The sequence below is a fragment of the Aythya fuligula genome, chromosome 4, assembly GCF_009819795.1.
Source record: "Aythya fuligula isolate bAytFul2 chromosome 4, bAytFul2.pri, whole genome shotgun sequence".
Classification (NCBI taxonomy): Eukaryota; Metazoa; Chordata; class Aves; order Anseriformes; family Anatidae; genus Aythya; species Aythya fuligula.
In genome coordinates this window covers 36834297-36858911 of record NC_045562.1, presented here as the reverse complement: position 1 = coordinate 36858911, position 24615 = coordinate 36834297, and the positions used below count along the sequence as shown (strand labels likewise).

The window sequence follows — 24615 nt, the reverse complement described above, 5'->3', positions numbered from 1 at the left end:
CTGGCGGTGCCTCCACATGTGCAGGTGCCCCAAAAGGGTGCAGGGAACCACATTCGGATCATGAGGCAGCACTGAGGGATGTCAAAACTGCCCAAGAACCCCGGGCAAACATGCCTGTGGGTGAGCAGCGATTTGCCTCTGCCTTTAGGACCCGTGTCTTCACATTTATTGCCCATGCAAGAGTCCGAAGATAGGCAACACACCCCTGCCTCCCTCAAGGAGGGAGGCATCTGTTCACAAGGGCTGCCTGTGCCCAAGCTACAGGTCAGCTCCTGCGTGCAGCTGGAGCAGGGAAACCAAATCCCCCACAGGATGCAGTTCCACATGGGCGATTGCCATATGTGGTGACTGCTGACAGGTGGCCTGAAACTTTGGGGTTTGTTCCACGTTGTGACTCCTTCCTCAGGCTTCAGTACTGCTGGATGCAGCCTTGGAGGCTGTGCCTTGTGGGGGCAGCATGAGATTTACCCGGGGGTGACGAGCCGCTCCTCTCCTCTCACCATCTCTTCAGGGTATTTATGCAGGATTATTATTATTATTTTTTAAACAGATCGCTTGCAATTGATACAGGAGAAAGTAGAGGTCACAGGAAGAGTAAAGACACATAATCTAATTTTCATTTTGCCCATTAATCATGCCCAATTTCAGCCAGCCATTTAACAAGGTGGAATTCGAACGCGATCTCTCCACAGATGAGGGGAAATTCACTCTAATTCATGCTGCTGCTCTCTTCTGCTGATCAGACCACACAGAGCAGCCTCTCCTTACACTGAAAAGTGGAATCCCTGTATCCAAGAAAGCCTACACTCTCCCAAAATCTTTAAGCTAAATTTAAAGCTGTCCAGCTCAAGCTGTTGGTGCTTTGTTTGTGGGGACAGTGTTTTGTTTTCTTCTGTGGGGTGGATTGATGCAAGCCCAAGAGGAAACTCTGTATTTCAATCCATTTTGATATGAAGTTGCCAATAATGCTACGTTTGAGAATATCCTAGCTCACAAATAAGAAAGCGTAGAAATTCCCTGTGTCTGTAGAAATATACATTTGAAGACACCTCCTACATGCTCTCAGCTGTTTACCAGTCTCCCAGCTTGTCAGGACCAAATTTCCTCTTTCCTAAAGCAAGATGATTCTGGAAGTGAAAAAGACATGCAATCGTCACGGGTAAGGCCAAGGAGATTGGAGGCATCAGGCCTTGGACATCCACAGATGAGGCAGCAAAAGGCATCTTCCTCCTCAGGTAGGGTTTGATGAGTACTGCAGTATTTGCCACCTCAGAAGACGATGGATTCTAGTCCTTGGCTCATTTATCTATCTCATTTTCTTTTAGTTCTTTGCAAAAATTAGCCCGTGTGGAGAGGAAGGAGTCTAAGATTTAAGAATGAGCCAAAGCAGCTGCATTGGAAATGAGGGCTATGAAATCAAAAGAGACTACAGCAAGACACACATCTCCATGATCACCTATTTGCTCAGCCAGAGGGGAACTGACTTCCACTTTTCATTGGTATGAGAATAATGGAGAACACAGGAATTTTGTAAGGTTTCCACGTCATCTGAGCACGCCTCGGTCTCCCCTCCATTTGTTGTGCTTTTCTCAGGCAGAGTAAAGGAGCAAACGCTGAGCCAGGGCTGAGAGGCAGGAGGCCAAGGACATGCACTAACCTGGAGGAAAACCTCCAAACCAAAGAGGGGCCATGCCTGAGAAATTCAGAAGGGTCCCACGCAGTTCTACTCTGTGACTGACAACACACTGCTAAGACAGCACTGCTACTCAGGAGCCTTACTGCCCTACTCAGATGACCAAAAAGTGCTGATCTGTTCCAGGAAAAAAAAACACAAAACCAACCATGTTCTCCAGCTGCAACCCTCTGCTGGTTGCCAGTCTTTCTCTAAAAAGTTACACCCTCGTTTCCGAGCACATCTAGGTTTCTCTAGGAAGAGCACTGATTTGAACCGAAGTGCCATGGTTCCTGGGTCTCGTCTTGAAGACCCCAGGGGCACAGGAATTTTCCAACACGCCAGTGCTACGTCAGGTCCTGACGCAGGCTGTGGAGAGGCAGCATCGGGAGCAACAGCCCCTTTGGCACAACTGTGAGAGAAACAAGGTGAAGAGTAGGTGAAACGAAACGTTTATTATGTTTCTTGTTTTTTTTTTTTTTTCCCTCCCTCCATATTCTGAATTTGGCACTGATAATCTCGGAGGCTAACAGACAGTGTCTGTGAGACCCGAAATATGAGAAGAGCAGCAGGGATTATATTTATCTGTCGGTGCTTCTGATGAGACTGGCCGTGAAGATTCCTTAAGCAAACTGAACGCCCGCTGAAGGTCTTCACAAAATAATATCTTCACGTGATGTAGACCCTGTTTATGAGAAGTTATCTTTACGTATAAACTCTCCTTGTGGACAAAGCTCAGATGCCGTTGTTGCCACTGTGAATTTGGACTAGATTTAAGAAAGCTGTGTTTTAGGAAAAATCTCATACAGTGTTTGGAATGGGGATGGAGTTAAATAACACAGCGATAGAGGAGTTTCCAGAAACTGGCCTACCGGGAAATGTTAAAAATATGTAGATATCCAAGTGTCTGATCAGTGCAACAGGAATAAGGTCTTGTTTTTGTAGCAAGGAGCAAAAGCTCCAGGCACTGCAGCAGCCGTACCTGCCTGCTCGGGCCGAGGCAGGAATAAAGCTGCCCCAACCCAAAGCACGCCCTCTGCACACAGCAGCAGGCAGCCAGCAGTGACCACACAGTGGAAGGCGAGGCAGCAGACACCGCCCTGTGCATTGTCCCTGCAGCATCACCGACCTCCTCGGCCACGCCAACGCAGCCACCTGCGGGGCTGAGGCTGGGGAGAGGAGAGCGCTCTTGTCTAGCCGGGTTTTGGAAGAGAAAAGTGATGGATGTGCAGAGAAACATTTTTTAAAAGATGAAATGAGATTAGGGCTCCAACCTGCACTTTCTGTAGGATTTGGGGCATCACTGCCCTTTTAAAAACTTCCCTTGGAGAACACAGTAAGTAGTGTGCACTGAGGTGCTGTACCTAGGGCCCAGGGAAGGGGACGAGAACAGATGGATTGGCTCCGCTCTTACGACTCTATTAACATTAATTTTTAGCACTCCCACCAGAAGTACTGTGAAGTACTGTCAAAGACCTTCTTCGACATGAACATCGATAAACAATTACATACAGCAATTAAAAGACTTTTCACAACGCCATTACTGAGCAACCTGTCCATATTACAAACAGCTTTATCAGGAGCTGAAACAAAACACATTTCACAAAGAAGAACCTGTGCAGAGATCAGAAGGGCAGGGCAAGTATCATGTAGTGTTTTTTGTTCACGTGCTTGATCCAAAAGAAGCAACAGAGAGCTAAAATCTTGGCTGTTCAGTCTGATTTCTGCTTAGTGTGTGTGTTTAGTGAATTGGATATTGCAAGGAACCCTAGGGTGTGCAACGCCTTCTCTGCTAATACACTTCTATATCCTGACAGGGATTCTCAACTACATGAAATAATCCTCTTCAATGTACAATGGAAGCTCCCAGTCCCTGAGTTTCAAACTGTTAGTGATCGATCACTTGCAACAAATATGATGTGGCTACTCTGCTAGCAGCCTGGATTTTAAATATTCACGACGGCTGTTCGCCTGTGTGTGCAGAAATGGCCACCTCGGCGCTCCTGCTTCCAGCGACAATGTCACAAACAAGAGGGGATGGTATAAGTGGACTCTTTCCTGCTTGAATATTTCAATGAGTTTCATCTTTTCCCCCATCATACATTATTCTAAGTAAGAGAATGCAACTCTACATACGAAAGGAAAAACAAAAAGCAGCAGATTATGCAAAACAAAAGCAGAGAAAGAAAGAAATTTATTAACAAGACAATTCGAATTCAAAATGCAAAGAGAAACAACAAGAAACACTAAAGCTCATTTCTAAAAGAAGGAATAAAACCCAAATTCTTTCAAAAACTTACATTAAAAAAATCCGATGTGTGCCTTTTAAGTAGATAAAAGAGTTTACCTTTGGAGTGACTGAGATACCTTAATTTTGTCATAATCTTAATTTTGTAGATGAAATTCAGATACTATGGGAACAAGTGCTTTAGACGTCATTGTATATGCAATAGAAAAAAATAGGAGGGAGCCCCATTCCTGACCACTGATCATCCAACACAAAACATGTGCATATGCTTAAGAATAACGACAAGATATTGTTCAGACCCTTGTCCACCTTCTGCAATTGAGCCAGGAGATTTCCATCCAAAATAAGCACTTTTTTTGTTCTTCTTAAATCGTATGTTGCTTTTAGACTGCGATATGTGCTTTTTCTGTACCCAAATCCTTCCTTTGTAGTACAATAAAAGTAAATATAAAAAGAAACATTATAAATATGCTCAAAATATCTTTTTTGTTGACACTTGTTACAACCAGGATTGTCTTGCCTTGTAAAAGAATCAACCCTACCCAAATGCCACCAAGACATCCAAAACTGCACCCCCAAAAATGACGGTCCTATCCAAGGGATTTGTGTGTCCATTCTTCCAAGCACCGATACCGATATTGAGTACACGTGAAGACGTGACCTACTTTCCTTCCGAAAATGACTAAGAAAGATCACACTGATAAATATCTTCTAAAACCCTAAGAAAGAGGGAAAAAGCAAAATTACATGCAGTGGGGCAGAGAGGTGAGCTGGGGGCAAGGTAGAGGCAGTTTGTGAGAAAATGCAAAAAAAAAAACCTTGTTTTTTATTACTGCCTGACTGCAACTTGGTGTTTTGAAGGAGGGCACAGCATTTATGTAACAAGCGGTTCACTCACTTGCTGCCAAGCCATGCCTGCATGCTACTAGGCAGGGAAATAATTATGTCACATGTTTCTCCCTGGAAGACAAATGTGCCTTTGCACTGCGCTCGACCCCACGAAATGGTCCCGCACAGCTCCTAGTGGACTCACACCTTATCCCTGAGCCCACCCAACCGCCCCAGCCTCGCTCGATGTGCTCGGTTCCCCGCTCAGACTCGTGGGTCTGATTTTCCTGCACAGGCTAGGGCAGGATCTCGCTGCTGCCAAGGCTGCAAGCCCCAAACGCAGCATGAGGAAGAAGCAAACTGCCCTGTTTGCAGAGCTAAGGCAAGCTCCACATGCTAATTCTCCGCTAAGCCAAAGCATGGGGCTTTGATTTCCTAACCTCAGGATGTTATCTGGCTCCAGTATAGGATTACCATTAGCTCTGTATGTCTGTCCTTACAGCAGGGTCACTGTCATGCCATATGCCACTTGGACAACCTTTATTCTTTCTAGATTTTTTTTTTTTTTTGTAAATCACAGTGTTGATCTGGAAAGGCTTGGATTCCCTTGGCTTTCAAAATCTGCTTTGCATTGCTAACGCATGGGGCTGTAGGCAAAGTTGCATTAGAGAGACGGGCAAAGACAGAAAGATATACTAAAAACCTGTTAAGATATAAAATGTCTTCAGGGTGCTCTTCTCTTAAATATTAACAAAAAAAAACAGAGGAGGTTTATTCAACATCCATTTACCACACAAAAGGCCCAGTTCTTTTCTGAAGTGACTTCTGCAAAACTTCAGCAAGTGTGCCTGAGATGCAGCAGTGTAAGCAGGGAGAAGCAGACCTTGAGGAGCACGTCGGGCTCTGCAGGGAAGTCAGAGCAGGGTGGAGAGTCACAGTGTTAGGGCCCACAAGGTGTCCCTGTAGGTTGGTACAGCAGGAAAAAGCTCCCGCGAAAGTCACGGACAATTAATTCTGCCTCTCTCCCCTCCAGTGCTGCGGTACGAGGAAGGGTCATCAGTCTCCAAATTGTCATGCTCTCAGCAGAGCAACAAAAGAAGGAGATCAGGAATCCGAAGGAAGAACTGAAATGGCTGTCCCATGATTGATGGCCGGCCTTCTGGGACATGAAAAGGGGTTTATACTCATACAGTACCTTTCATCCCAGAACCCGAGCAGCTTTCTGAACGATACACCGATCTTACACGAAGTCCTCTGAAGGAAGGCAGAGAATGCAGCCAGTGAGGACTGACACGGTTCTTCCCCACACCCGGACGAGCAACCCTGCCCAAGCAGCTGATCAGGAGCTGTCTGATGACACCCCCCAAAAAATGACTTTTTGGTTCACAAAATGTAAAACTCCTAGCATGAAGGGTGGCAAGGAAAAAAGGTCGATGACTTAAGCACAGAGAAACCACCAAAAGGGAAAAGCATGAAAAAAGGCCATCGTGGCCTGCTTCAAAATCAAACACACACAAGAAGCAGGTGGAAACTCTCCACAGCCAGCCAGAGAAAATGAGCAAGAACAACAGCATTGCGTTGAAACTGCAAGGGGAATTCAGGGCACTTTCCTTCTGCAGCTGAAGACAACAGGACTTTTTCCATCAGCTGAAGAACAAGCAAGCCTCAGCAGAACATAGTGTTTGGACTCAAGATGAAGACGCCAAGGCAAAGAGCTCGTCTTTCAGAAAGCCCCCACAGCTCCAGGCCTCACATCTGCACTGCACAAGCACCTCGGGTAAATGCCCAGCTGAGCATCGGCTGCTTGAAACCACTCTTAAGAGCTCATCTCCCCGAGCCTCCTGGATTTCCCCGTCTCCCCCCAGCCTGGTACTGAGAGGTCTTCTCCAGCCTCAATGATCCTACGGCCCGGGTACGGCCGAGCACTTCTCCGTGCAGGGAGGGTAGGACACAAACGGCAGAGGCAGAGACTACCAGTTGACCTCGTTGCCAGATAAAATCCATTATGCGTGATTAAAACTTAACAAAACGCAATCACATTAAAAATGACTCTCATGAAGTGCACCATGATTTACTGACTAAATGAATGAGAAATTTATCTGGATAAAATAGTGCCAGCCCTCCTGCATTGGCAAGGCATGATAAATTGCTGATTGTGAGGGGATCGGCGCTTGCTGTTGGATGACACGCACGCATTGATTGTCCCTAACAGCGCTAATTAGCATAATGGCATCTCCACATGGATTACAGAAAGTTTCTTCTTAGCAAGCAGAAATTATTTCAGGCCTTCAGGTCCCAAACTGCAGGGCGTAAAGATGGAAAGAAAGGATTTACAAGCTGCCTCGCTGGCCTTTATCATGCAGATGAAAGGTCCAGCCCACTGGATCTCACTTAATCTCGAAGAGATGGGAACAACATTCAAGGGAGCTCTGGCATTGTGCTATTAAGCCGTGATCACAGTGGGCTGTTTTTTCGCGTAGCAGTGATCTAATTTTGTGAGGCCAGAAAAAGCCTTTGAAAAAGATGAATCTAATCCTCAAGAACTAGAAGAAAACCCACCCCCTTTCCCCAGTTTCATTACCACACAGGGGGCAGGCCATGCAAGCCCTGGGGAAGCGCCCCCATTGACATTGGGGCTGTGGAGGTGAGGAAGCGCTCGCCAAGTTGAAAAGGCAGCACACGGTCTGTTAACAGGAAAATAAAAGGGGTGCAAGAGGTAAAGAAAATGAAGGCGAGAGAGAGGCCACGTGACTCTCAATTAATTGAAAATCGATCCCACTAACCTGCATTTTTGGCTTTGAAAAAATCTGCGAGGTGATAAAAGACCACCTTAAAAACAACACAGTGCCCCACGGCTCTGCCTCCTCAGCAGGACCTGGATTTCGGGGCTACTTAGGAGGATTTTCCAAATGGCCACGCTTCATCCAGAGGAACGTGCTCCTTGGGAGCGTGAACAAACTGGCTCATTTGTCGACATCAGTGCTTTGCATTTTGTTGACACAGCATGCTGTGCCCAGAGCAGGGGTCCCGAGCGTGAGGAGAGGAAAGCAGAGCCCTAACCTGCAATGCTGGAGCCCGCACAAAGGTCATGGTCACGGTGCCAAGAGCTCTCTTGAGGTCTCCCGATGTTCCTGCAAACTGTGAGCCCGTCTGTAGGTGACACCCGTGTCCCTTCAGCAGTACCCTCGCAGCCCACCCTGTATGCAACCAGAGTCAGGGACTGCACCAAGGACGCCACCCCCCTGCAAACCAGGTGCAGGAACTGGGTGAGAGCAAACAAACTTCTGCTTCAGCAGACCCAGAGACTTCTCTCATCTCTGAAATCTCCAGGGGAAATTCAGAGCTTCCTCTGCCTGAGGCCTGCAGGCTGCCCGGTACCATCCTGCACACCTGCCTCTGGACTAATGACCCCTATGTGGTAACATGAAGGAGGTAAATACCACCCAAAAAAACGCTCATACAGTAAATTTCACTATATATCCATATAGCATGTTAGGTACTTTGTGACATACATATTAATGTCTTGAAAGGCCTTAAATATTTCTGTTTTACACATCACTTTGTGGGAGCACTGAAGCTATCCTCAAACGATGAGAACAGTTTCACGCCATGAGAAGGGCGGGAGAAGGTATTATTAACACAGCTTAAAAGTCACAACAAAAATCACTTGAAATTACTTTTCCATCTATAAGAATATCAAGGCTTATAAAACTAATTTACTGCCAGGAACAAAACCTCAGGGTGTGGGAAACTGCCTGCCACTAGCAATGCAACAATAGAAAACTCCTCCACACATTTTTTGCTTGTTTTAGCCATCTACAATAAGGGTATGCTACAAGCAACCTTAATCCAGCAGGGCTGCTCCATAGTTTTGAACGCTGAAGTCCTGGTCGAGATGGATTAGTGGGCAGACTGAGGGTGGAGCGGCCAGATATATCACAGGGACGGTGCCACCACATTAGCGAGATTATATCGAAGATCCCCCAGTCCTTCATCTGTCTCATGACTGGTTAAAAAAAACATTTAATACGACAACAAATATTTCATCCTATTTCCATCAGCCAGAGGTACACAGGCCACACAAAGCCATGGTGTCTTCAGCGATTTCCTGCACGCTGTGACAATACCAAAACCCAGCCCCGTGCTATTAAGCAGACAAGAAGGGGAGGCAGAGAAGCAGAAGCTGAATGAGGGAAAACAGAGGGCAAGCTTGAGGGGGGAGGTTAGAGGGAGAGAGAGAAAAATGGCTCGTGGAGTAGCAGGGGAAGAGAAAAGGAACAAACGCAATGTAGGGCAGATCTTAAAAAGAACTGCTGGACTTAGAGGGAGAGAAGCACACACTGGAAAAACAATTCCCTAGACCATGCCTATTGGGCAATCTCGTGAATTTTCCTTTCTCTAGGCAATACTATGCACCAAAAGCAATTTAAAATGCAGATTCTTTTGAGAAGGTTAACTCTCAAGCCTGTAAGGAAAGTCACATCGGATGAGGAGGTATCTTCTCAGGGCAGACCCTAAATGCTTTCTAGGCCAACCCTTTGAAACGACCCTTCGTTTCTTTTTCTTTTTCCTTCTTTTCTTTATTTCCCCCTCAGTTTCTCCAAACAGCATAAGGCAACAAACAGTAGGTTACAGGTATGCCTCTATTTTTAACAAACAGAGCTTTTAGCTAGCGGGGAGGAACTTGGCAGAGCAGGTTTTACAGCAGGCTGCTAGCATGAGCAGCCAACGACTGAGATTCTGGAGCGAGGAGTAGACTTTAATATTGCACAAGTGTGAAACAGAAGTGAAAAAGAGCGAGGTAAAACATTAAAACATGATTTTGTGACAGTGCTGCTGGACGTGGGCTTGCTTTCTTACCAGATACTTGACCTTGCCTCGGCAGCTCCCACTCTCACCGCAGAGCAAGAGCTGCTAACAAGCTCCCACTGGGTGTAAATGAGCAAGCCACCTGTTGGCACGATGTGTTGACACAGGATGGGTGCTTTCTTCACAAGGTGTAAGATAGGCTTGCAGGCTGATACACGCAAAGTGTTCCTCACACACAGGGGAAGCAGCTAAGCAAGGGCAGGAGGGCCCAGGAATACATGCATGCAAGCACGAGGCGAGGACGAAGAACCGAGGAGCCAACAGACTGGCTTCTCTCCATAGTAACAAAGTTGGCTGTCCCGGACTTACTGCTAAGCTGCTGAACAATATAACAGAGCAAGGGCAGGTTTCCCACTGCCCATGAGGAATGAAATCTTTGCTGAGAGCGCAGAAGCCGCATTCTTTAGCAAATGAGATGCATCAGCTGGGATTTGGCAGAACCTCCTGAACGCAGGCCTCCAAAGCTGTGCTCTTAACCACTTACTGGGGCTATCTTTCAAGAGGTATTACACAATTTCGGACTGCTAACAGGCTGAAAGCCATGAACTGCAGTAAACAAAGACGAGTGACAATGAGCCACCAAAGCTCAGCCGATTACTTTTCTTCTGAAAAGTATTATTTGGACCTAAGCTCCTGGCTGGAACATTAATCGGTATTTACTGATGTCCTCCTCCTCAGGCAAAAGAGCTGAACTGCATTCATGTGTTTGGATAAACAGCCTGTTTCGGCATCGCTGGGAACACTTAAGGAGCCTGGGGATTATGATACAGCAGGGAATTCGCTCTTTCTGGCAGTGCTCAGCCTCCCGTACGATATCTGTATGTTTTAGCTCCTCTTCCTGCATCCTTTTTCATCTCCTGCCACTTCTTGCAGCTTCCAGGGTAGCGCAGATAGCTGCGGACAACTTCAGTTGTGGCATTTCTGGTATTCTGAGCACTTCACTGTGTTACCCAAAACGAAGCTGTCAGCGTGTGTAATCGGGAGGGATGGCAGTGGTGTCATCCCCTGCTCCCCATCTGGCCCGATGCTCAGCCCTGGGAGCTCCCCAGCCCTCCTCGCAGCGCCTCTCCTGAGAGCAGAGCTACGGGCAGAGGGAAGGAGCCTACATGGCATGGAAAAAAACAAGGCAGGCTGAAACGTGGAAAAAAAAAAAAAAAAGAAGAACAGGATGGAGCTTGTTTTTAAGGTAACCACAATCTATTAATAGTTCCAAATAGGCTTTTTAATTACAGGATACCCTGTACCCTCTGAACCCATATTGATCCATCGTCTGATAAACAGTTTTGCTTGCTGCAAGCTCCTTAAGAGGCAGACATCGCCTCAGGGTCAGGCTGCAGGGACTGGGTCACTGAAAAAAAAGCAGGCTGGGGGCTGGGAGACCACCACTGTCTGTGGCAGGGAGCAGAAACCAAAGGAAACGCACGTGGCAGAGTCCTCCCATCCCTGCAGCAAAGGGAGCGAGGGGACAGTACTGCTTACTCGAGAGCCATTCTGGTCGGAAGAATCTCTCTGTGTGCAAAGTGAATCTCTTCTTCTAATGCTAATAAAAAATTTACAAGTTTGCTTGGAATAAAAGCTCGGTTCATATAGACCCCTACTCTGGGACAGAGATGGAAAAAGAGACGGAAAGAGAAAGAAAGAGAGTTAATTTTAAATCCAGTTTCCAGTTTTCTTTACAAAGTCTGGGAAAGACGAGAGCAATATACTTGCACTGAAGAACAAACTCCAGACTATCTGGAAGAGGCTTTCCCATAGCAAAGGACTTCACTAACAGTTTGTTCCCTGCCAGACAGCAGAGTCCAGAGGCTGTTCTGAATTTAACAAAGCTGAGAGACACAAAATGACCCTCAGGTGTGGAAGCATGGGTCGGGGTGGAAATGCAGGCTGAAGGCAGTGCAGGTACCCCTTACAATCAGCACAGCGAGCTCTAAGTGCCAAGCATCACCGATGTAAGGCTCACTGCCACGTGCCTAATGAAGACTAATCACTTCTTTATTTATAAATGGATCTTTAAAAATGGTAGAGGGAAAAAAAAAGACACTTTAAATGGATCTTCTGTGGAAAGATGGTATGTTTGGGTGCCTTCAGAGCCCAAACTCAACAGGGAAAGCAGGCAGAAGGCCATTGTGAAGCACAGCACAGCGTGTTTGCTGCTGCTCACGGCTGGCTTATTCGCAAGGTATCGCCCTCCCAAATCGCCTGCTGCACAGGAAATGGGCGGACAGCTGCAAACAGCCCCTGGCCTTCCAGCAAAGCCCTTTCTATTCCCAAATTAGTGCCGAGGCTTGTCTGCCTGCCACCACTGGCGAGGGAAAGCCAGCCACCCACCTCGGCAGCGGTTAGCGTGAGAAGGAAGGCGAGATCTTCCTTGTGCTCCTGGCATGGGGACGACGTGGAGGCCTCCCTAGAGCCGCGGCTGTGCTGTTAAATCTGGCCAGGAGCTGGTGATGATTTTATTACTCCTGTTAGCTGCAACGTCTAATAAAGCCAGTACACACAGAAACGCGTGCACGGCTTCCTTGTTGGTGGCAGATGAAGCCGTTTATAAACACGCTCTTTGTGCCGAGCAATTACTTCACCCGCGTCCTCGCCGCCGACAGCCGCTTGGAACCAATGTGATTCGTTCCTGCGAGGTGTCTTTTCTAAAAGGGCCGCATGACACGTGCTAGAAATACAAACATGGCTGAGGAGAAGCTTCCAGGAAAGAGGTTTACACTGGCGGATCGTGGGGGAGGACAAAAAGAGCAGGGGAGGGGGACAAGGGGTGGACAAGAGATGGACACCATCACCTTAGCTGTCCGGCTGGGCAGCATGAGAGCAGGGGACACTGAGCCAAGGGGAAGGAAAATCCTAAGTACTACATTACCTTGCAATGTTACTGTAAGATTTGACACATTTTTCCTTTAAGTTTCACTTCCTTGAGTCAAGGTGGTATAGGAGAATCAAAGCTTTACTTTAAAAAGAGTATCTGTCCCATATGGGTAAAGAACGGTAGGAAAACAAGGATCCTAACAGTTCGGAAATCTGGGAGACTATTGCTCCAACCACCCTCAATATGTATTACTAGAAAGAGCTCACAATTTTAAAGCAATTTTACAAATTCTGAATGGTTAGTACCAGCAGCGTTATAGGGCACAAACCGACTTTTTAGAGACATTTGGATTTATATATTCATGAAAGTAAACATAGGAACACAGACTCCTCTAAAATAAAGGTCTAGTAAATATTTCTGAGATGTTGAGAAGCTAGCTGGCAAACCTGGGAATTACGGAAGGAAAATAAAAATAAATGAACAAAAAGTACTCTGTAAGTGTAGCCTCCAGGAAAATGTAAAGTTAGGGACTGTCACAGTCTTAGAGAAATGACACAAGGACAAATATTGTTTAACTGAAAGTAGACACTTCTGTATTGTTTAACACTAAGCAGATAACATGACCTGCCCAGGATGGAAACCTTAGTCTTTAGACTCTGGATGAAAGACATGAAGAGTTAGAGAGGCTTGTGAACAGCAAGAAATGGATTGGGGTTGGTATTGCTGAAAGCATGTGGAATGGGTTACAAGACTGGAAAATTTAAATGGATGATGACGACTTGCACTCTAAGAAAAAAGTAGCAAAAAAGAAGCAGGAAGGGGTAACATTTTAAGTAAAAATAATACTGGCTATAGACGTTTCAAAATCACCATGCTTTGAGATTACAGTGGTAGCTAATGAAACTTCAGGAGTGTTGGTTGGCACATGTTGTATCACCAGACTTACAGGCCTAGCTGAACAACAGAGCAAACTGCTCTTTATGCTGCAATCCAGACTGTATAGGGATAAGTAATATGCTATTCTGGTGACTCCAAAATAGAGGACATTAAATATGCTCCTTGTACAGTCAGAAAAAGACAATTTCTGCTTCTAGAAGTAAGGTAGGACAACTTATTTATGGACAAGAATAACTCACGCTCTCAGTCTTCATGAAACTAGACCAGAAGCCAATCACACAGCAACGTATTTTAACAAATCTTGGAAAAATGTAGAAATTTCTAAGAATTGAAGACTTGCCGCCACAATCGTCATATTCAAAATGAGGAAAAGGTTGCTTATTCTGACACGTCTCCAGCAAAACAATGGAACAATTTCTTTCAGCTCTCTATCAGCAGTGACTCAGAGGATAAAACAGGAATACTGGTCAGCATGGTTTCACCACAGAGAGACATGGCTTTCTTACGGTAAGATTATTTATCCAGTTGGGACATGGGAGCAGTGCAGTTATCCTGTGATTTTACAAGGCTTAGACTAGAGAAAAACTTGGTATTAGAGAAAAACAGTAGGTATATGGAATGAACAAATGGTGTATTAGGTTAAAAAGTACATACTCACAGGTTCTGAAAGATAGTTAATGAGGAAATATCAGCAAGCTAAAAGGTTTTTTCTCTGTTTGTTTGTTTTTAGGATTGTGCTGTGGAGATCTGATCTTAGCCAAATACTGTCCAATATTTGTTTCTTGTGATTTCTGCTAATATGACCTCCTTCCCAAGAAAATGGGCAGATGCTACTGGAAAGGGAAGTACTAGAAGGCCAGGCCAGTCTTTACAAAATGCCTGGTAAGATGGCAAGAATCCATCCAAGCTCATTCCCTTCTGTCCTTAAGAATCTACAGCAGACTGACTTCTAGGGAGCAAATTTTGGCATTTATAAAAGGCAGGCACTGCATTTGAACTCCAGTGCAAATTTTTTGAAGAAAATAATGTTTATAAGTCAAACACAGCAACGACAGGCATTCACTATGTCTCTGTAAGTTGTTCAGCAAGTGATCCTCAAAGTGTCAGTCATTATTTCCATTCCAGCTTGTTTCCCCCTAAAATCTAGTAAGACGGTTCTGTTTCTGCTACACTTTCATGCAGTGAATACAGATCTGTAGCCTTTCTTCTTTACTTTCAGGTAGGCTTTAAAAAAAAGCCAAATCCCAGAACATTAATCTCTTTTTCTCGCTATCCCAAAGATAACCTTCAGGAAAGCATAAAATGTCTTTCACTATTCCAGCAAGAAACACACCTTTTCACTTGGAAAGGACGAAGACTATTACATTTCAGAAATGTTCTCTGGACACAGATCTCCCTTCATCCTTCATATGCAAAAAGAGACTGAGCAGATGACGCTTCTTCAATTTATAAGACTAAAACAAAAGACATAAAAGAGAATTTGAAGGTAGCTCTTCCAGTATGGTGTCACTTCTCCTCTTCATTCACATCCCTCCAATTTCAAACAACATAACTAGTGGTTTCAATAAGAACGATAATTGCAGCATCCTCACAGTCGCATGCAGGCAAAGAGCTGCAGTCTAGTTTTATTTTTCTTACACCCACAGAGAATTCTGTTTTGTTTCGACCTCTCATTACTCTCCCTCCCTCACTTGGCTCCAAACATCAAATTCTCGCTCAGCCATTCAACATCTATTCCATTTGGCTGCTTTCTTCTCTTACCATTATGCATACATATTGAACAGCTGGAACCAAGAACAGGCACAATTAATGATTCTGAATTTTTCCAAAGAAAATGTTTTCACTTTTCCCCAGTTTGAAATTACTTTTGGTTTAAAAAAGAAAAAAAACAAAAAGAAATGGAAGAAAAGAAAAAAGAAAAAAAAAAAAAAAAGACTACCATTAAACCTTACAAATACCTCAAAAACTAAATGGAACATTTTAGGTTAAACAAAGGTCTAAATGTTTAGAGAGGAGGTTGTTTTAGGCTTGCTTTTATTTCTTAAATCACATACAAGTCTAAGAAAGCCCCTGTTGCACCTTGGTGTGAAACCAGTTCCTTTCACTATCACGCAGGAAGCACTGAACAGCAGAAGACCTCAAGTCCTCAAATACCTTAGAAGTTTCCAGCCCCAGGAAAAATCTGTGCTTGATGTTTTTATCCTGTAGCCCCAGCCAAGCAAGAATGCAGGAAGCACCCAGGATAAGGACGAGGCTAAGGGGCAACACTTGCTGCCTCCCTGCTGAGCTCAGTGCTCCTTTGAGGAGAACAGCTACAGGATAAAATTGAGGTGATATCGTTGCGGGATGCACACTTTGGTGTGGAGGGGATACAAGCGCAGTGCCAGCACCTGTCCTGGGTCTGCTCAGTGAAGTGAAGGACTAGCACCTCTGTCAGGAATAGTTTCAGTGCTGGCACTGCAGAAAGCCTTCAGAGATAATCCACATCTGCTGGACGCTGGTTTTGCCAGCGAGGCTGCTCAGTGAGCACCCTGCCTGTCCTGCCACTCGCACCGACACCAAGCTAAATGGCTTCCTCTCCAGCTGCCATCTTTCCTTACGAGAGCTTCTGGCTCAGCAACCCCAGGACACAAACCCCACCACCAGTCACTCACGGACACGTTCACAGGACAGCCACAGGCTAGTGACCTCCACAGCGTGTCCGCAAGGTCCCGGCTGAGCCAACAAAATGGCGTCCCTCTGAAGCACCCTACGTGATCGGAGCCATGGCTGACTAACATTACTGCTCATTAACAGCAGAACGGCCAAAATGGATGCGGGTTTAATTACTGTATGTTGTGCATGTGTATACAAACACACAACGCCAGCCATGCTCGGATTTTGTGGAACACAGAAAATAAGACCAGGCGTTGTCTTTCACACATGCCTCATGTTCCTAAATCACCTTTCGAGCCCTGCACATGCCCCTGCAGCAGTCTCCTGGCAGAAACACACAGTCAGTGCTAACCATACAACAGAATAGCTGGAACTTTTTTCCCCCTGGAATGCCATTTGTTAAATCCTCGTGATTATTTAACACACACACTCTTTTGCAATTCTGTGTCAAAGACCAAAACTACAACGAAAGCAGAAACGATCAGCTCACTGAGAGATACATTCCCTTACGCTCAGAAATGTGTTTTAAACTGAAGGGTGCAATCTCCTTCTTTTCCGTACATGATCTGGCAACTCTGACCGTCCACGTCCTGCAGCAAGTAGTAGGATCAGATAATCTGCATCCTTCTGGATTCAACGCAAGAATATCAGCACATCTTTTTGCCACCTTTGCAAAACCAATCAGTTTCTACCAAGCACATCTCGCAATAATAACTCATTCCAATTTTCCAGAGAAATGTTTTTCGGGGAAGCAGGAAGGGAAGGAATGAAGAAATACTTTTTAGTTAGAAATCCATTTTTTCAACTTTCCTCACCAAACAAAATCCCTTCTGGGTAGACAAGTGGGTTTCACAAGTAGTGAAGGGACCTTACTGTATCTACATGAAAGCAAGAGGCTCCTTCGTCCCAACTGGGTCATGAAATGTGCACTGCACATATTATATAACAAAATGGGGTTTTGTCTTTTATTTCTTCTTTACGAGAAAGAGAAATGACTTAATATCTGGTCTTGGCTTTGGAAGAAAGTCTAGTTTTATCCAAACATCTAGCTTTTTCCTACATTAAAAAAAGGAACTGAGTGAGATTAGATATATGAAATCTCGACTTCCTGTTCACGCTGGAGAACTGCAGCGAGATAGTAACATGAATTTCTCAACTTATGAAATGGAGGGGATGACATTAACTCTTTCACATAGGCAGTTCCTCCTCTCAACTGTTTGATGATCTTTGACTTCAACAGATTGAACAAAAACAAAGAAAAGAAACTATAAAGCATTAGACCGCCTGGCCAAACATTACATGCCTCTCAATTACAACCTGACAAATCTGTAGCTCAGATTACAGTGAGTTTTATGTCATTATCACAGCATTTCTCTAGATAAGTCATCACAAAAGGAAGAGGCTTCAGACTGGCGATTTCTAAAGCAGCAGGCAAGCCGAATTAAAATAGAAATATGAACCTTTGAGCTGTCACAACACATCCTGAACCATAAACAGGAGGGTTTTGCAATTCGTTTCAAATAATATGAGATGGCCTCTGACCTGGCAAAGCTCCTGCTCCTCCTATTGGTAGATTCACAAACTATGGCCTGAAGAAATGACATTTTTTTCTGTACTTCTACATGCATTACAGTGTGAGTCACAGTTAAACCATGCTCAGAAGGAAGTACTCCTTGTAGGTGGCGTGGAAACAGCGGAATTTGTAAAATGATGTTACAGTAAAACTATCAACCAACAACTCTATTAGCGTACTATTATATCCGAATTCCTGACATGTTTTGGTGGCACATAACTTCTGCGAACGCATCACCTACTTTGTGAACTGATTATTAACTTTAATTCTTTCCTAAAAACCTTAAAACAACACTCAGAAGATTTATTCTCTAGCTTCTCCATTACACCAGCGTGCAGATCTTTACAGAGCCTGCTCAAGCAAGAATACCCAGATGACCTAGGTGGTGATAGGGCTGCTTGGTGTTACTATAACCATTATTCAAACCAATTATTAACTCATTACGAACTATTCCACAAGCCTAGCAGCTGCTACACCAGAGGTCAGCATGGAATACAAGCCAGACAGATGCCAAGTTAGCCCCTTGATGAATGTAAGTCAGAAGACTGTACAGATTCACAACATTATAATACTTGAGGTTGCTAAAGACTTCTTGAAAGTCCTGAAATAAACCATCTAATTTCAGGCATGGTTCAAGCACCACTAAAAGCATTCAGTTATGTTTACTTCTTCCAATGGAAACCAAAGACATTCAGCACCCAAAATGTCCTTCCTTTATTACCTGAACCAAAATGCCAAATACGCTGTTTAAAGCTGGCTAGATCCTCATCCCAAGAGGAAGGGGCCAACCACTCCATCTTTTGTTATTATGGTAACTAAACTGTGGAAGCTAAGCTATACAGTGGTTTGGGATCCAAAATCATCAAATCTTACGTAACAAGAAAGGAAACAAACTCCTCAAGGAGGTGAATAACTTCAGAACCAAAGCTTCCCAAAGTGGCCCTATGCAGTCATCAGTAGAAGCACAGGGAAACAGTGCTGGCTCAGAAAAATGGTCATTTAACATTTCTTACGTATAACGCAACATCATTTCAGTCATTTCATAAAATGATCAAGCTCCAAAATCACATGAAAATCCAAGAAGCATCTGCAATAACATCCCATACTTTCCAACAGAAAGAAGACGAAGAGACCATACAAAGAGTTATTAAACCTTTGTATTCGACCGTTTTGGTTGTCTGCATATCACATGTTCACGCTTACCTGACCGAGGGAAGGAAGTGTTGCATATGCCATGGGCTGGTTCATCATTCCTTTCTGCTTCATGATGAGCATGCGTTTCTGCTCCTCGCTCAGGTGTGCCATCTGAGCTTGCATCTGGGGCTGCTGGGACTGCTGCTGCTGTATGTATGGCATCATGGGGTTCTTGCTGGGATTTGCCATCGGCGGGGTCATCCTCTGGCTCAGCTCAGCATTGAAGTGGGTCAGAGGTTTGGTGTTGCCATAAGAAAGCATATTGGGCTGTTTGCTTAAGGAGTTTGTGCCCAGGTTATTTGGCTGCTGATTGATCATATTCATGTGATTCTGAGGGAGGTAGTTATTAATTGTGGTCTTCTGTGGATTGTTTGCCATAGGAGGCACTATTGGGTTTTGGTTGTTAAAGGCTTGGGGATACATCATTGGACTATTTGGTTTGTCTGCACTGAAAGGTCCTCCGTAGGGACTAGATGGAGGGCCGACAGGTGACCAGCTTGAGGCTTGATTTGGATGCTGCTGCTGCTGCTGCTTCTGCTGCATGAGCTTGGCCCTCTGCTGCTGCTGTGCAGCCATTTGCTTGAGCTGCTCAGCTGGAGACAAGTCTGCAGTTGGCATATTCACAGGCCCAGGCCCTGATCCTGCCACAGTTGCTCCTGCTGGGTTCATAAGATAGCCATTTCCAGACCGTGTCTGAGTTTGGCCTGGCGTGAGGGCCTGGTTGGGAGTTTGAGGTGATTGAACAACACAGTTTGCTGGTGAGCCCGCCTGGATTGGAGCTGGTGGAGCGCTGGATACGGAAGTTATACTAGAGGCTGTGGAAACATTTGAGAACGGAGGACCAGAAGACGAAGGCCTCACCTGGGGAGATCCCAATGGAACATGAGCAAATGGGGAATGAGATGGATCACTTTTAACACTCGCACTCTCTTGAGTCTCTGTGGCAGGCCTGGGGAATTCTGGCTCCTTCTTCTCTTCGAAGTCTTCATTGAACAAATCCTGTATGTCGTCTTCCGGAACAGTGTTTGCTAGTTCGTCTATTAGCTCCTGCCACTCCTGATCATTCAGATTAATGTCCGAGAAAAGCTTATTCTGATTTGAAAGAGATGTTTCTGAAGTGTCTATGCAGGTAGGGTCATCCAAAGGCTCTTGCTTTAGCTCCTTGTTCTGCAGGATGTTAAAACCATCATCTAGCTCATTGCAACCATTAACGGGGAGCTTTATCTCCGAAAGCCCACCATTTTTACCCAAGTCTTCTAGCCCACTACCGTGAGTTCCACTGTTCTGCAGGGGCAGGGACGCTTTCATGTCAAGCTGGTGAAGAGGAGAAACAGCAGGCAAAGGCAAATTATTAGGCAAGCTGTTGATTGCCTCAATGCCTGGTACATCCTTCCGTATCCGCTTGCTGGTTGGAGAAAAGCTGCCATCGCAAACTCCATTCTGCTGCTCTCCATTGATGGGTGAACGTGCACCTTCCAACTTCCTTTTCACTGTCTCTTGAAGCTTAAAAGAAAAGAAGACAAAAAAATATTAACCAGCTGCAGAGACAAAAAATACTGCTGATGAGCTTTGTGACAGGTGCTTGTCACTCAGACGACTGGAGACAGCAAGTTTTAAAAACTAATTAGGAAGTTTCTTTGATTTCATTTTTATGCCTTGATCAATTTGAGAAGACAGATTAAAACAAAACACCAACAAACCAACACCCAACCCCAAACCCCATCACACCCTGGCCTTGAACAGGAGAGCACAGGCCCACAGTCACAGAACTGTAAAACATGTCTGTACTCTCCAAACTACCCAAATTTTACAGAACGAATCAAGCATTCCAACTTTTTGTGCCTAATAGAGTTGTGAAACTTTTGCTTTCACAAAACACTCAGTAATGTCTTCTGACAGTTTTGACTCCTTAAAGGAGTCTCAAATTAGATGTATAGAAGAAATAAAGCACTAGAATTTACTATTTACTCTGATTTTTTATTTTGTAATTTATTTTCTTTTTTCTTTTTTTTTTTTTTTTTTTGGAAAAATACCTGCAATACAACTGATTGACTGCTTGTATTGAAACGTGTGTTGCTGACACTAAAATTTTTGGAGAAAATTCATTAACATCGTTTCATTTGATTAGCTCTCTGTTCTTTGGCTGCAAACATATTGAGAATCAGTTTTAAATGAGGAAAAAAAATTATCTACTCTAAAAAATAGCAGGCAGTTTGCACGATGCTAACGTAATCAAATCACAAAAAAAGGCTAGCAAAGAAGAGAAGCTAGGAGCTAACATACAAGACAAATAACTAATAGAAATGATAACAAAGCAAGACAAGTCCCGGAAAGCAACCAAATTAGCTGTATGAATATTATAAAAAATAATGTGTTAATACAAGCTTTACTTTAGGTTAAAAGAAGAACACCAAAGCAATGCTACAGTCTTCTACCACACCAAAAGTTAAGTTCTCTGCTTATGTACCAGGCTAAAAAAAGCAGCCCTCTTTAGCTAAGGCAAAAAACAATAGTGGGGAGGAGAGGAAGCAAAGAGGTCATAGCTCTAGCGAACTCCTTCAGGACACACTTGCATCCTTGATACTAGAACAATAGAGGACAAAAAAAAAAAGATTTTATCAATTTTTTAAAGTATTTTTACTGGTATGAAAATCCCAGACACTCAGCTCCCACCCCTGCCCTAACCTAGAGGTCCTCAACCTTCTTTCTTCCCACAACCCAGGTCCCATTTATTTCTCCCATCCCAGAGAGCCGGCTCCCCCCCTTTCATCCCGTGAGCAGAACAGGCAAGCAAATCCCTATCTCATCATCTCATCCCCATTCAGAGGGGAGTCTGTGAGAAGGCTGCACCCTTCTCTTTCCTCTCGGTCCTATGTGCACTGTTTGTGGTACGATGCAGAAGGACACGGCCTGTGCACACGTGGCTATGGTCCCAGCTGTGCACTCGAGGGATGCTAAGCCCTGTGCTGGTCCTCCGCAGAGATGTGGCCTTCCTAACAAAGCCACCTCAGTCAGAAACTGTGCGAGCACACCGGGCTGCACAGCACGCAGCCGCACAGGCAGAGCCATCTCTTTCCCTTCTCTCCATCCCATGGGAGCAGCAACCTCACAAGGCAATTACCACCCGTGGGCAGGCTGTGCCAGCTAACAGTGATGCAGAAGGTAAGGCAACACCCAAAGACTAGTGTGAAGGAGAAACATCAAATCCCACATGGGGGCTTATAATACAACTCTCACCTCCTCCATCCCCTCCCCTGAAGACCTGTGTTAAGCTGAACACCGCTGTGCAGCACTGCAGCTCCCTGCTGCTTTTTAACCAGCATCGCTGGCGTGTGGCAGAAAACTTCCACCAAGCCCCCAAGCTTGTTTTACTGAGCTGTGCCTGGCCCTGGCTCACACCCCGGGGACAAGGAGAGGACGGTGTGGGTGTGGAGCAGTACCACTTCATGGACAGGAGAGGAGAGCTGCTTCCAAATTCCCTTTCTTCAGAACAAGGGAAGAAAAGCTGCCTTCAGGTGCAGGTGTGCGGTAACGCTGCTGCTATAATGGCTTACAATGGCATATCTAAGTGGGGTCCCTCGTGGGCCTCTCACCCAATTAACAGTTCTCCACCGTCCTCACTCCAGTCCCAAGCAGTCTCACGAGGAAGGCGCTGTCCCTCTTTGCTTCCATGTCAGCAAAGCAGCCACTGAAGGGCTGCTAAGTTCAGTGGCACGCATGCGCTAAAACAGGGTTCAAAGAAACATCCAAAGCTTGGCCCCGAGGTCATACTGGCAAAATGCTGAACACTCATACCAAAGGACCTGGGACAGACTTCAGGACACAAAGAACAGTTCACACAAGAAAGAAAAACCTTCACTTGTCTTAATAACACACCAGGGATTAGTAAGAGTGGCTATTTCCTGAGAAATATTACAAAATTAACTCCGTGCATTTCACATCAGTTTGAAGGTTTCCCTTACAAAATATGGGTGGGAGCGATACATTTTCAGGTTTTATATCTTTTGTTAATTTATCCTGTATCCATCACCTTATTTGTACGTGGATGTTTACCAAGAGAATCAGAACTATCTAGTGGCAAATAACCAGCCCTAAAAATACCAGCTCCTAAAGATTTAGTCATGCTCTGAAACTTGGATGTCCCCCTGTACAAATATACAAGGACTTTAGCAAAAGTAAAAGCAGGCTTAGTATATAAATATTAGTAACTGTGTTTATTATGTATTACAACAAGAAGCAGCTTCAAGATGGAAACTATTTTCCATCAAATATCAGATGTACAGAAATCTTGCCGTGTTGCAAATGAAAACAAAATTAACCCTATTTTTCTAAGCTTCTTGCTCCGCTTTGTTCTCCTTCAGATCTTTTAGGATACTGGGGGCTAACAAACACTAGAAAAATCTGATCTCTTTCTTCACCAAACAAGTGGAGGTAGGCAGAAGCATAATAAACAGGTTTATTTGAAGGGAACATGCTGTAAACAAACTTTGCGGCTGGGGAAGCATCTTGGCTCCAGCATTTTGGAGGGGTCGGGGGCCTTAGCAATAGATGCATCTCTTTTAGGTACCACACAAATATTCTCAACTTATTTCAATGCAGGTGTTCATTTTCATATCCTGATTTCACTCCTGACAACCATGTCAACTACTGGCTGGCTTGAATATCGTACGCTGAGCATACTCTGGCAAACAGCTTACTGCATCAGGATTTCAGCGTCTGGGAAAAAAAATCCCAGCACTTCCCCTTCCCTCTGCGAAAACGAAACCTGAAGTAAAATATTCTCCTGTAAAGCGTCTTCCACTTCCTTCTAAGAAGTAGTATGTGGCTCGTGCAAGTAATTGACAGCGTGCATCGTGAAGATATTAGCAGCACCTTAGAGATCTGTGTCTAGGACAAGACTCTCAATGAATAAAATAAAATACAAATAAAATCCTTGCCAGGTTCATAGGCCTTTAGCCTTCTTTACACAAAATATTTGGCCGATGGAACCGCATTTCACAGCGGGTTTCTGTCCCAGAGCGGAAGGCAGGGTGAAGCAGGACTGGCTGTTATTTATATGCCTTTGGAGAAACTCCTGTTGCAGAGCAGGAAAAGGTCAAACTTTAGTGTGTTGACTTGTTAAATGACTCAACTGGGGGGGGATGGAGGAGGACGGAGGCTGTGCATGCAAGCACACAGACACACGGGGACCCAAAAGGTCTCATCTGACCTGTCCTGAAGTTTTGGGCATGGTGGCTGGGCCATGCCACAGCATTCCCAACACACAAACAGGGGAGCGGCGAGGCTGTCGGCAGAGCTTTCGTCTGCTGGGAGAAGCTGCTTCGCTTCATCCCACCAGCAGCAATTCATTTTTCAAAAGAAATTAGACCAAGGTGCTGTTGTTATAGCAACAGTCAGAGCCACTTACCCGGCCCCATCCCCCTGCTCACGCTGACTTCAGTGGGCAGCTATTTCAATTATGTATGGGGAGTGACCAGGACGGCGGCTGTTTAGTCCTTTTATTGCTCTTTCAAAAATTAAAAAAAAAAAAAGAAAGGGAAAAAAAGGCGCAGAGACTAAATCCTCTGTCTGCTTGTCGAGGCTGAGCACAGCCAGCAGTGCCTAGCACAGCTCCACATCCAGCTGATGGCCGGAGGGTCTGTGAGCCTGCAGAGCAGGAGGCTGGGGCTGCCCGTGCAGGTGCTCTCACCCAGCAGCTGGGCAGTGGTGCTGAGAGCTGAGACCCACCCCGGGCCCTCCCAGCAGGATTTCTGCTTCCCCTCCCATCAGTCTGCCCACCTCAGCACCTCTTCTCCCAGGTTTTCCTCAGCTTGCCCCATCTTTCTGCTCCCTTCCACCCCTCAAGCTCGCCAGGGGCTCTGCCAAGC

General features: G+C 45.1%; 1 protein-coding gene across 1 annotated transcript in view; it reads right to left on the bottom strand.

Annotated features, from left to right (window-relative positions):
* Window positions 1-24615, bottom strand: part of MAML3 (mastermind like transcriptional coactivator 3) — a 194069-nt gene that overhangs the window by 48407 nt on the left and 121047 nt on the right. Inside the window, exon 2 of the mRNA XM_032186810.1 lies at window positions 18758-20251. Coding sequence (XP_032042701.1) covers window positions 18758-20251 — 1494 coding nt within the window. The remainder of the gene's footprint in view (window positions 1-18757; window positions 20252-24615) is intronic.